General features: G+C 46.4%; 1 protein-coding gene across 3 annotated transcripts in view; it reads left to right on the plus strand.

The window, feature by feature from the left end:
- Window positions 1-141: 141 nt before the first annotated feature.
- LOC112071297 (uncharacterized) overlaps window positions 142-12905 on the plus strand; it is a 103122-nt gene continuing 90358 nt past the window's right edge. For 2 of the 3 annotated variants that reach the window (XR_011475811.1, XR_011475810.1), the window contains exon 1: window positions 145-2934. Coding sequence is in view for 1 of the 3 variants with exons in the window: in XM_024138761.2 (XP_023994529.1) it covers window positions 2726-2934; window positions 8350-8498; window positions 8916-9022 (465 nt within the window). In the remaining 2 variants the exon portion in view is untranslated. Of the gene's footprint in view, window positions 2935-8349; window positions 8499-8915; window positions 9023-12905 lie in introns of all 3 variants that reach the window. The other variant, XM_024138761.2, reaches the window with a different exon arrangement.

Raw genomic sequence — 12905 nt, forward strand, 5'->3', positions numbered from 1 at the left:
TATGAGAGGTGGCCAGTCCTCTTCTGGCTGGCCGGGTGGAGATTAATAACAGAACATGGCCAAGATGTTCAAATGTTCATAAATGACCAGCATGGTCAAATAATATACAGTAGTTGTCGAGGTGCAACAAGTCAGACCTCAGGAGAAAATGTCAGTTGGCTTTTCATAGCCGATCATTAAGAGTAGCTCTACCGCTCCTGCGTCTCTAGAGAGTTGAAAACAGCAGCCAGGTAGTCTGAGGCATGCTCCTAGGGCTCAGTCCTCCGAAGAGAAGAGGAGAGAATTAGAGAGCATACTTAAGTTCACACAAGACACCGGATAAGACAGTAGAAATACTCCAGATATAACAGACTGACCCTAGCCCCCCGACACACAAACTACTGCAGCATAAATACTGGAGGCTGAGACAGGAGGGGTCAGGAGACACTGTGGCCCCATCCGATGATACCCCCGGACAGGGCCAAACAGGCAGGATATAACCCCACCCACTTTGCCAAAGCACAGCCCCCATACCACTAGAGGGATATCTTCAACCACCAACTTACCATCCTGAGACGAGGCCGAATATAGCCCACAAAGATCTCCGCCACGGCACAACCCAAGAGGGGGGCGCCAACCCAGACAGGAAGACCACGTCAGCMACTCAACCCACTCAAGTGACGCACCCCTCCTAGGGACGGCATGGAAGAGCACTAGTAAGCCAGTGACTCAGCCCCTGTAATAGGGTTAGAGGSAGAGAATCCCAGTGGAGAGAGGGGAACCGGCCAGGCAGAGACAGCAAGGGCGGTTCGTTGCTCCAGAGCCTTTCCGTTCACCTTCACACTCCTGGGCCAGACTACACTCAATCATATGACCRACTGAAGAGATGAGTCTTCAGTGAATACTTAAAGGTTGAGACCGAGTCTCAAGGACATGATTCGTTTTAAGTCTAATACTGCGGGTAATGGATTCGCCGCTGACTAGGGTTTTCAATTTGTCAGAGCTAATGGTGGGAGCCTTCGGCGTCTCAGACCCCATAACGGGAAGAGTAGAGACCAGAGAACGCTCGGCCTCTGACTCGCTGCTTAATGGGGAGAACCGGTTGAAAGTTATTGTCGGCTGAATGAGCGACACCGGCTGAGCATTCCTACAGCATTTCCCTCCAGAAGCCATGAGAAAGTTGTCCGGCTGCGGGGACTGTGCAAGGGGATTTATACTAACGTTACTATCTGTACTTACTGGTGGCACAGACGCTGTTGCCCTTGCCTAACGATTGCGTCTGAAGCTAGGCTAGCAGCACAGCTATCCTCGCCGTAAGGCGATCGCTCTCCTGTATATTTTGAGTACAGCGACTGCAATTAGAAGGCATCATGTTAATGTTACTGCTTAGCTCCGGCTGTTGGAGGTCCTGACGAACCATGTCCAGATAAAACATCCGGAGTGAAAAAGTTGAATGAAAAAAAGTTGAGTGAGGGAAAACTAAAAAATATAAACGGTAATTAAAAAGTAAAAACCGTAAAGTTGTCAGGTAGCAAAGTAAGGTTGGCAACAAAACGCACAGCAGCACGTAAACAAGTCTGCAAGTTGTGACCGGAAATCAAAAGCAATATCTCAAGACATCAGTCAGGAAGTTAAAGCTTGCTCGCAAATGGGTCTTCCAAATGGACAATGACCCCAAGCATACTTCCAAAGTTGGGGCAAATGGCTTAAGGACAACAAAGTCAAGGTATTGGAGTAGCCATCACAAAGCCCTGACCTCAATCCTATAGAAAATTTGTGGGCAGAACTGAAAAAGCGTGTGCGAGCAAGGAGGCCTACAAACCTGACTCAGTTACACCAGCTCTGTCAGGAGGAATGGGACAAAATTCACCTAACTTATTGTGGGAAGCTTGTGGAAGGCTACCAGAAACATTTGACCCACGTTAAACAATTTAAAGGCAATGCTACCAAATACTAATTGAGTGCATGTAAACTTCTGACCCACTGGAATTGGGATGAAAGAAATAAAAGCTGAAATATATAATTCCTTCTACTATTATTCAGACATTTCACATTCTTAAAATAAAGTGATGATCCTAACTGACCTAAAACWGATTTTTTTACTAGGATTAAATGTCAGGAATTGTGAAAAACTGTGTTTAAATATATTTGGTATGTAAACTTCTGAATTCAACTGTACCTGCTTGATTTATTTTTAAATGTAGTTTTTTGTATTTGAGGCATGAATGATGTCTGTATTTATGTATACTAAATAATTAACTTTGGTAATTTCAGTGTCCGTCAATTTTATAAGTGAAAGCATTTGGTTAGTCCTAACCAGACTTGTGTTTTCACCTCACCATGAACGAAGGAGGCTTGTCCTAACCAGACTAATTGTCAAAATATGGTAATCAATTGAATTAGATGTGCCGATGCAAACAGAATGAATGATGGGGGAATTAGTGAGTTCTCACAAACTAACATACACATTTTACATTCCAAGGTTAATTACAGAGCTGATACATTTAGGACACACTAAATACATCATATTCCAGATTCTGTTTTAGCCATGAATGTCATTCCAGAAGACAATCATATAGGTTTGTGTGTGTGTGTGTGTTGCAACTGTTTAACTCTAACCCAAGACGGGGCAAAACAAGACATCTCTACATACTGGTATTTACATGCCAAACTACCTTCAGTATCCGGTCACCGTCCCACCCTTCCATATCAAATCTAATTGGAAAGCTCAATATAGTTTCCATAAATGATGATTCTGGTTTTACTTGTTACCGTTGATACTCACCAATCTGGATGCCATTTGCGCGCGAATGCTTTCGCATTCCGGTGTGCGCTCTATAAAATTGTCGGGGATGAGCGTGCAGACATTGCAGATCTGACAACCGAGAAAGCACAACAGCATTGCTGCACCAGACGTTTCCAAGTCAGCATCCACAAGACGAGGCAACGGAGAAAGTATGTCAATTCCTCTTTCTCTAACTTATTTTTTAACACGTGTATTTTATTCGTTTAGAATTATTTGTTTTCATTCTACAGAATGTGATATTTGCAGCATAGCATTGTCCTGTTTTGGACCCCAGGAATCCCAATGAAATACTAACAATTTCTAGACTTATTTTTTATCAATTATTTTATTCAGTGGATTGGATTCATTGCCATTTGTGTAAATGAAAAATMTTGTTATTTAATCATATACGTTTATAAAGATTATGAAATGTAAAGGTGCAATCTGCACTATTTCCTGCTGTTCGGAGTTATTTTTATTAATGATATAGTTTACACATTGATTGCTGGAGAATACAATTTGGTTGGGTTGTTCCACCTCTGCCTTTTGAGAAGTATAACATTCTGTCATAAATAAATAAATACTTTTAAATAAATAAAAATACTGTAGTAAATGCCTATTATGTGCCAAATAAAGTAGCAGGGTTGTTGATTTCATCTTAAATCAGGCATAAATCCCCTTGGGACAGGGGGGAATGGAAGGGTGATGTCTGCAACAGGGAGGGGCCATTGAATGCAAGCTTCGCAAAAATATAGAATGCTGTGAGTACATTATTTGCTCAAGGTGTTTAAAATGCTGAAACCAAAGAGAGGAAATTGACTTTTGATAGTTTAATAGACAAACAATAGACCATAGAGAATGATAGAGAGCTATAGTGGCCCGTGTGGCTCAGTTGGTAGAGCATGGCGCTTGCAACGCCAGGGTTGTGGGTTCATTCCCCACGGGGGGACCAGGATGAATATGTATGAACTTTCCAAATTGTAAGTCGCTCTGGATAAGAGCGTCAGCTAAATGACTTAAATGTAAATGTAATGTAAATGTGGCCAAACTGACTCATTAGCATGGGCAGTGCCATTAAGGGCGTCCAACATTTTTTTATTTCATTTTGGCAACCGGGTGGGACTTCCAACTTCATAATGTTTTTACGCTGGGCTGAAGCGTGTTTGCATATACTTTTTCCCAGATAAAGAGTATTTATGCCTGCCTGCCTTTAAGGAGGTTGGCAGATTGCTACACTAGGCTTACATTTCAGCAGGAATGACCAAATCAAATGTTATTTGTCATATGGGTGGAATACAACAGCTGTAGACCTTACAYTGAAATGCTTACTTACAAGCCCTTAACCAACAATGCAGTTGTAAGAAGAAATATGTGTTAAGTCAAAAATAGACAAGTACATTTAAAAAAATGAAAAATAATTAAGTAACAAATGATTAAAGAGCAGCAATGAAATAACAATAGTGAGGCTATATACAAGGGGTACCGGTATAGAGTCAGTGTGRGGGGGCACCTGTTTGTCAAGGTTTTGAGGTAATAAGTAGGTAGAGTTATTAAAGTGACTACGTAGATAATAACAGAGAGTAGCAGCAGCATAAAAGAGGGGGGCAATGCAAATAGTCTGGGTAGCCATTTGATTAGCTGATCAGTAGTCTTATTGCTTGGGGGTAGAAGCTGTTAAGAGGTCTTTGGACCTAGACTTGGCGCTCCGGTACCGCTTGCCGTGCGGTAGCACAGAGAACAGTCTATGACTAGGGTGGCTGGCAGTGTTCTTAGGCACAGGGACTCGGTGGTCTGCTTAACACATGTTGGTATTACTGACTCAGTCAGGGACAGGTTGAAAATTTAGCTCATTACATGGCTAACACCCTACTTTGTGACAGTGAAAGGCGCTGCATGGTCAATCCGACCTCTGCATTGGCCGTGCAGTATTTACGGTGATACGGCCTTTGCAGAAGTCAGGTCATTCATACTGCTTGCGCTTCACGGAGAAGCGCGGAGCTGTGGGGAGGAAGTTGTCAAGGATGTGAGTTTGTGTTTATGCAGGACCTCCCATCCTCACCTACCGTCAATGAGTCATGTCAATGCAGAGCTATACGGGAGTCCTCCACATTGTTACAACATTTGGGAGGTGCAAGCAATATGGTACGGKGCTCAATTTGGTCTTGGCATGCRTCCGGAGGCTCCGCAATTCAATCACACCCTCCATACGGCGCCTCCGACCACATTTTCAGATCAAGGATAKATTTGCTTTAAACATATCAGGTTTGCAGAGGCGAGTCATGGTAGGGAGAGTGTAACCTAATGGGCCAATAGATGGCTGTGGTGTGCGTAGGAGAGAGTTAGAAAGTCTGGCTGTGAGCTGYGTGRACTGAGGTAATTAGATAMCAATAACTTTAGTACAAACTACCTCTAACTTCCTTCATACTGGATACAGAYACATAAAAATGGTTTCCACAAGTTCAACTGACTCTGGGGAAGTAGATGCATGGCCTCATTGCCAAAATCCTGAAGTAAGAGGAYCGGGTCAATCTGGCGGCGCCAGTGAGAGCCGTGAATGTTGTGACCAGTAACATCTGGAGAGGCTGGGGTGTTTCTTTGWCAGTCAGTTTCTTGCAAAAATGCCTGGTTTTATAAAGCTGGAATCCTTAATGGTGAAACTGCCACGACCGTTTGCGATATTGCAACAACAAAGTTACAGCAAACAATAAACACTGTTTTTTCCCCCTCAGACATCATTGCTCGCACAATAGAACAGCAGCGTTTGTACTGCAGTTATTTTCGTTGCGCGACACTCCCCCAGCGCTCACTACCATGTAAACAAAACGGTGACAGACAGTAACAGTGGCGCTGTTTCCCACTACTGCTGATTCCTTCAAATGAAGATAATGTGGAGAGTATGTATGCACTGCTGAGTTCATAAACATTAAAGTGTTGAGATAGTATTTTGTAATTGTGGTATGGGTAATGCATCAGTCTAGAAGAAAAAGAAACGCACACCTATTTAGGCGAGGTGCTGGCTAGCGGAGTAGAAAACTTGAAAATAAAGGAGAGCCGCACACTCTAGGAGCTCAGATGCAAAAATGTAATGTCCAACGTTTCGACAACCTACTGAGAGTGTGGTTCTCCTGAGGTTATTTTGCATACAACCTTCCCACAACGTTCTGGGAATGGTGCAGGATAGTTGCTTGGCTTTGGAACATTCTCAGCACATTATTATTTTTTACCTTTAATTTAACTAAGGACAAGTCAGTTAAGATAAGAACAAATTCTTATTTACAATGACGGTCTACCGGGGAACAGCGGGTTAACTGCCTTGTTCAGGGACAGAACGACAGATTTATTTTTTTTACCTTGTCAGCTCGAGGATTCGATCCTGCAACCTTTCGGTTACTGGCCCAACGTTGCCGCATTTAAGGAACTTGACAAAAAAAACGTTGTTTTCTTGGTATTTCAATACTTTAACAGAACATTTCTTAACAGTTTAAACATGGTTACATTTACAGTGCCTGTAGAAAGTCTACACCCACAATCATTTTTTTTTCACCCATTTTGTTGCTTTACAAAGTAGGATTGAAGTAGATTCAGGTGGGCTTTCCTGCGTCAACAAACAAAGGGAAGGAGGGGTGCTCAACAAACAAGGGGAAGGAGGGGTGCTCAACAAACAAAGGGAAGGAGGGGTGCTCAACAAACAAAGGGAAGGAGGGGTGCTCAACAACAAAAGGACTAATTCGAGTTAAAACGGAGTTGGAGCACAGGAAGAGATTCATGTATTTTTGCTCACGTTAATTCATTGTACAGGATGCGAACAGTGACTGACGTTTCTACGTCAAGCTGACGTCTTCCTCAGAGCGACCTGACCATTGCACATAGCTCCTATTTATAGGCTAGTGGCTCATTGAGACACAACCATGTAAAGAAATACATCATTATAATACGTTCAGGTAAATTATAGCACAACTTAATAAAGTAAACAGTGTGTCTCGTTAATCAACAGGTCAAATTATACATAGCTGATATTTGGGTGTCTGTGAATCCGGAGAGACGGAGACCCCAAAAAACAAGGCAACAACTTTATAGAAACAAGAACAGTGAAAAATCATAATTTAGCCCCTTTGGATCCACAGTGTCTCAGGAGTACTGCCATAATGGATCTGATTTAGTTTACGCACGGTCAGTGGGGACCCGTCTTTCAGGGGCGGCGCCTGTTTTGAGCCCCACCTGTTTAGCTAAAATATATGTGTGTGTGTGTGTGTGATTTTTTAATTTTTTTGTTGCCTGTTTTTCATGTTATTTTGGCATTAATATGTGTCATGTACCAGTTTGCAAACAATATAAAAACTTTTAAAAAATCACTGAGTTAATAAAGCCAAACATGGTCTCTTTTTTTGCTTTCTTGAGCAAGGCAGCTCCAAAATGCAGGTGTTTCAGCCTAGCTCAGTGCTTTCTGTGGTTAGTAATGTTCTCTAGTTGCGCCGCGATTGGCTCAGTGTTCTGTCACTCATGGGGACACTACTTCACCGTAAAATCTACGGGTAGAGCTCGAAAATTCAAGCCCCTTGGGTGCTGCCATAGAGTTACATTAGAAGTGCCCATCCAAGAAATCTCAAGGTCATTGGCCACAGATAAAATGACGTCAAATCACGTTATATCTACTGTAGCTTTGATTAAGTGGGAACATTCTTCTGTGGGAATTTCAGTACTTCAGCCAGTGGAGGCTGCTGACGGGAGGACGGCTCATAGTAATGGCTGGAACTGAACAAATGGAATGGCATCAAACACACCATATGTTTGATACCATTTCGCCCCAGCCGTTATCACAAGCTTGTCCTCCCAATTTAGGTGCCAACAACCTCCTGTGACTTTCAGCATGACATTCCTATGTTTCCTTATGGTTCTATTTGAAGACATGTTCTCAAATTTGTCCAAGAACGTTAAGAAAAACTTTCTATTAAAAATCTTTTGAATGTTCTCTGAACTTTACTAAGATGTAATTTAAAAACATATGCATTCCTCAGCATCAACAAAAACTTTCTCTTTCCTGTATCTTGTTTACATTTACATTTAAGTCATTTAGCAGACGCTCTTATCCAGAGCGACTTACAAGTTGGTGCATTCACCTTATGATATCCAGTGGAACAACCACTTTACAATAGTGCATCTAACTCTTTTAAGGGGGGGGGTTAGAAGGATTACTTTATCCTATCCTAGGTATTCCTTAAAGAGGTGGGGTTTCAGGTGTCTCCGGAAGGTGGTGATTGACTCCGCTGACCTGGCGTCGTGAGGGAGTTTGTTCCACCATTGGGGTGCCAGAGCAGCGAACAGTTTTGACTGGGCTGAGCGGGAACTGTACTTCCTCAGAGGTAGGGAGGCGAGCAGGCCAGAGGTGGATGAACGCAGTGCCCTTGTTTTTGGGTGTAGGGCCTGATCAGAGCCTGAAGGTACGGAGGTGCCGTTCCCCTCACAGCTCCGTAGGCAAGCACCATGGTCTTGTAGCGGATGCGAGCTTCAACTGGAAGCCAGTGGAGAGAGCGGAGGAGCGGGGTGACGTGAGAGAACTTGTTAATTGATTGTTTGTTGTTCTACAGATCTACCATGTCAGAAGAAATAATCCACACCACCTACAAGCACATGGAAGTATCCGGGAAGATAGCAGCAGTCAAAAATTCCTTATCTCCAAACCAACTAGTCATCATTGTCAAGGACATGCAAAATACTGAGAAAATCAATCATGAAGGTAGGAGGCTGAATTAAAGTGGTGCTGTTTGCTGCATTGTGTCATATTTGTGATTTCTGCAGAAGACCTATAAAGAACACTATCTCGTCTCTTTAAAGCAGGGGTGTTAAATTCAATTCCTGGAGTGTAGGCCGATTTTTGCTCCTCCCCTTGTAATTTATCATTGACTAGTTAGGAACTCCCCTTACATGTTTTCTTTAGGTCTTAATTGAACACACATCAAAATGAGAAAGAACAGCAGACACAAGGCCCTCCAGGAATTGAGTTGACACGCTGCTTTAAAGGCACATTCTAAGTGAATTCATTACTTAGTTGATTGTTTTTTGTGGCAACAAGAAAAAATATAACTATTGGTAGAAAAATGTGCAGCTCTTTATCACACCCTAGGAAGTAAAGATTGCTTATTTCGCTTTTCAGTGACCGTCTACCACTTGAGAAGGGATTCGAAATCTGTTGAATTGGCGTTCAGTTTCATGCATAATAATCAGCGACTTTTCTCTGTTGTCGACGGGGACGAAGTGAAGGTAATAAATACATTTCAGAAGCTATGCATTTGAAAATAAGTTTGTTGCCGTCTCTTTTGGACTAGAAGAATTTACCAACTCCATAGGAGTCAGACAGTGTTATGGGCGGGACCTATGGGGCCTGGCCCGCCCTACCTCCTTGCCCGTCCAAATAAAATATTGATCATTTATTTGACCGAGACGCACGCTGACATAAAGACTTATCAGATAAAGCAACTGATTGAGCAGAACAGCACCCCTCTGTCTCTGTAGAACAGCACCCCTCTGTCTCCGTAGAACAGCACCCCTCTGTCTCCGTAGAACAGCACCCCTCTGTCTCTGTAGAACAGCACCCCTCTGTCTCCGTAGAACAGCACCCCTCTGTCTCATCTCCGTAGAACAGCACCCCTCTGTCTCTGTAGAACAGCACCCCTTGTCTCTGTAGAACAGCACCCCCTCTGTCTCCGTAGAACAGCACCCCTCTGTCTCTGTAGACAGCACCCCTCTGTCTCCGTAGACCAGCACCCCTCTGTCTCTGTAGACCAGCACCCCTCTGTCTCTGTAGAACAGCACCCTCTGTCTCTGTAGAACAGCACCCCTCTGTCTCTGTAGACCAGCACCCCTCTGTCTCGTAGACCAGCACCCCTCTGTCTCTGTAGAACAGCCACCCCTCTGTCTCTGTAAAAACAGCACCCCTCTGTCTCTGTAGACACAGCACCCCTCTGTCTCTGTAGACCAGCACCCCTCTGTCTCCGTAGACAGCCCCTCTGTCTCTGTAGACAGCACCCCTCTGTCTCTGTAGAACAGCACCCCTCTGTCTCCGTAGAACAGCACCCCTCTGTCTCTGTAGAACAGCACCCCCTCTGTCTTCCTGTAGAACCAGCACCCCTCTGTCTCTGTAGAACAGCACCCCTCTGTCTCCGTAGAACAGCACCCACCTCTGTCTCTGTAGAACAGCACCCCTCTGTCTCCGTAGAACAGCACCCCTCTGTTTCTTGTAAACAAGCACCCCTCTGTCTCCGTAGAACAGCACCCCTCTGTCTCTGTAGAACACACCCTCTGTTCTCCGTAGAACAGCACCCCTCTGTCTCCGTAGACAGGCACCCTCTGTTTCTGTAGACCAGCACCCTCTGTCTCTGTAGACCAGCACCCCTCTGTCTCCGTAGAACAGCACCCCTCTGGCTCTGTAACAGCACCCCTCTGTCTCCGTAGAACAGCACCCCTCTGTCTCCCGTAGAACAGCACCCCTCTGTCTCCGTAGAACAGCACCCCTCTGTCTCTGTAGAACACACCCCTCGTCTCTGTAGAACAGCACCCCTCTTCTCCGAGAACAGCACCCTCTGTCTCTGTAGACCAGCACCCCTCTGTCTCCGTAGACCAGCACCCCCTCTGTCTCTGTAGACCAGCACCCCTCTCTTGTAGAACAGCACCCCTCTTGTTCGCTGTAGAACAGCACCCCTCTGTCTCTGTAGACCAGCCACCCCTCTGTTTCTGTAGACAGCACCCCTCTGTCTCTGTAGAACAGCACCCCTCTGTCTCTGTAGAACAGCCACCCCTCTGTCTTGTAGACAGCACCCCTCTGTCTCTGTAGACCAGCACCCCTCTGTCTCCGTAAAAACCAGCACCCCTCTGTCTTCTGTAGACAGCAACCCCTCTTCTCTAGAACAGCACCCTCTGTCTCGTAGAAACAGCACCCCTCTGTCTCTGTAGAACAGCACCCCTCTGTCTCGTAGAACAGCACCCCTCTGTCTCTGTAGAACAGCACCCCTCTGTCTCTCGTAGAACAGCACCCCCTCTGTCTCCTGTAGAACAGCACCCCTCTGTCTCCGTAGAACAGCACCCCTCTGTTTTCTGTAGAACAGCACCCCTTCGTCTCCGTAGAACAGCACCCCTCTGTCTCTGTAGAACAGCACCCCTCTGTCTCGTAGACCAGCACCCCTCTTCTCCGTAGAACAGCACCCCTCTGTTTCTGTAGACAGCACCCCTCTGTCTGTTAGACCAGCACCCCTCTGCTCTCCGTAGAACAGCACCCTCTGTCTCCGTAGACCAGCACCCCTCTGTCTCCGTAGAACAGCACCCCTCTGTCTCTGTAGAACACACCCCTCTGTCTCCGTAGAACAGCACCCCTCTGTCTCCGTTAGAACAGCACCCCTCTGTCTCCGTAGAACAGCACCCCTCTGTTTCTGTAGACCAGCACCCCTCTGTCTCTGTAGACAGCACCCCTCTGTCTCTGTAGACCAGCACCCCTCTGTCTTGGTAGACCAGCACCCCTCTGTTCTCTAGACCAGCACCCCTCTGTCTCCTAGACCAAGCACCCTCTGTCTCTGTTAGAACAGCACCCCTCTGTCTCCCGTAACCAGCCCCCTCTGTCTCCGCAGAACAGCACCCCTCTGTCTCTGTAGAACAGCACCCCTCTGTCTCTGTAGAACAGCACCCCTCTGTCTCCGTTAGACCAGCACCCCTCTGTCTCTGTAGAACAGCACCCCTCTTTCTTGTAGAACAGCACCCCTCTGTTTCTGTAGACCAGCACCCCTCTGTCTCTGTAGACCAGCACCCCTCTGTCTCTGTAGAACAGCACCCCTCTGTTTCTGTAAGACAGCACCCCTCTGTTTCTGTAGACCAGCACCCCTCTGTTTCGTAGACCAGCACCCTCTGTCTCTGTAGACCAGCACCCCTCTGTCTCTGTAGAACAGCACCCCTCTGTCTCTGTAGAACAGCACCCCTCTGTCTCCCAGAACACACCCTTCTGTCTCTGTAGAACAGCACCCCTCTGTCTCTGTGACAGCACCCCTCTGTCTCCGTAGAACAGCACCCCTCTGTTTCTGTAGACCAGCACCCCTCTGTCTCGTAGAACAGCACCCCTCTGTTTCTGTGAACAGCACCCCTCTGTCTCTGTAGAAACAGCACCCCTCTGTTTCTGTAGACCAGCACCCCTCTGTCTCCGATAGAACAGCACCCCTCTGTTTCTGTAGAACAGCACCCCTCTGTTTCTGTAGAACAGCACCCCTCTGTTCTGTAGACAGCACCCTCTGTTTCTGTTAGACCGCACCCCTCTGTTTCTGTAGAACCAGCACCCCTCTGTCTCTGTAGAACAGCACCCCTCTGTCTCTGTAGAACAGCACCCCTCTGTCTCCGCAGAACAGCACCCCTCTGTCTCTGTAGACAGCACCCCCTCTGTCTCTGTAGACCAGCACCCCTCTGTCTCCGTAGACCAGCACCCCTCTGTCTCTGTAGACAGCACCCCTCTGTCGTCCGAGACCAGCACCCCTTCTTTTCGTAGACAGGTCACCCCTCTGCTCTGTAGAACAGCACCCCTCTGTCTCTGTAGAACAAGCACCCCTCGTTTCTGAAGACCAGCACCCCTCTGTCTCTGTAGATCAGCACCCCTCTGTTCTGTAGACCAGCACCCCTCTGTCTCTGTAGACCAGCATCCCCTCTGTTCTCTGTAAACAGCACCCCTCTGTCCTGTAGAACAGACCCCTCTGTCTCGTAGAACAGACACCCCCTCTGTCTCCGTTAGGAACAGCACCCCTCTGTCTCGTAGACCAGCACCCCTCGCTGTGTTCTGTGACCGAGCACCCCTCTGTCTCCGTAGAACACAGCACCCTCTGTCTCTGTAGAACAGCACCCCCGTCCTCTGTAGTAACAGCACCCCTCTGTCTCCGTAGAACAGCACCCCTCTGTCTCTGTAGAACAGGCACCCCTCTGCTCTCCGTAGAACAGCACCCCTCTGTCTCTGTAGAACGCACCCCTCTGTCTCCGTAGCACAGGCACCCCTCTGGCTCGTGTATAGAGTACAGCACTCCCTACAATGTCTCTATTGTGAGAACGAGCACCTCTGTCTCTGTCTCGGCTTAGAACAAAGCCACCCCTGGTTCTCTGCTAGGAACGCACCCCTACCCCT

Source organism: Salvelinus sp. IW2-2015, unplaced genomic scaffold (genome assembly GCF_002910315.2).
Source record: "Salvelinus sp. IW2-2015 unplaced genomic scaffold, ASM291031v2 Un_scaffold1572, whole genome shotgun sequence".
In the NCBI taxonomy this organism is placed as follows: Eukaryota; Metazoa; Chordata; class Actinopteri; order Salmoniformes; family Salmonidae; genus Salvelinus; species Salvelinus sp. IW2-2015.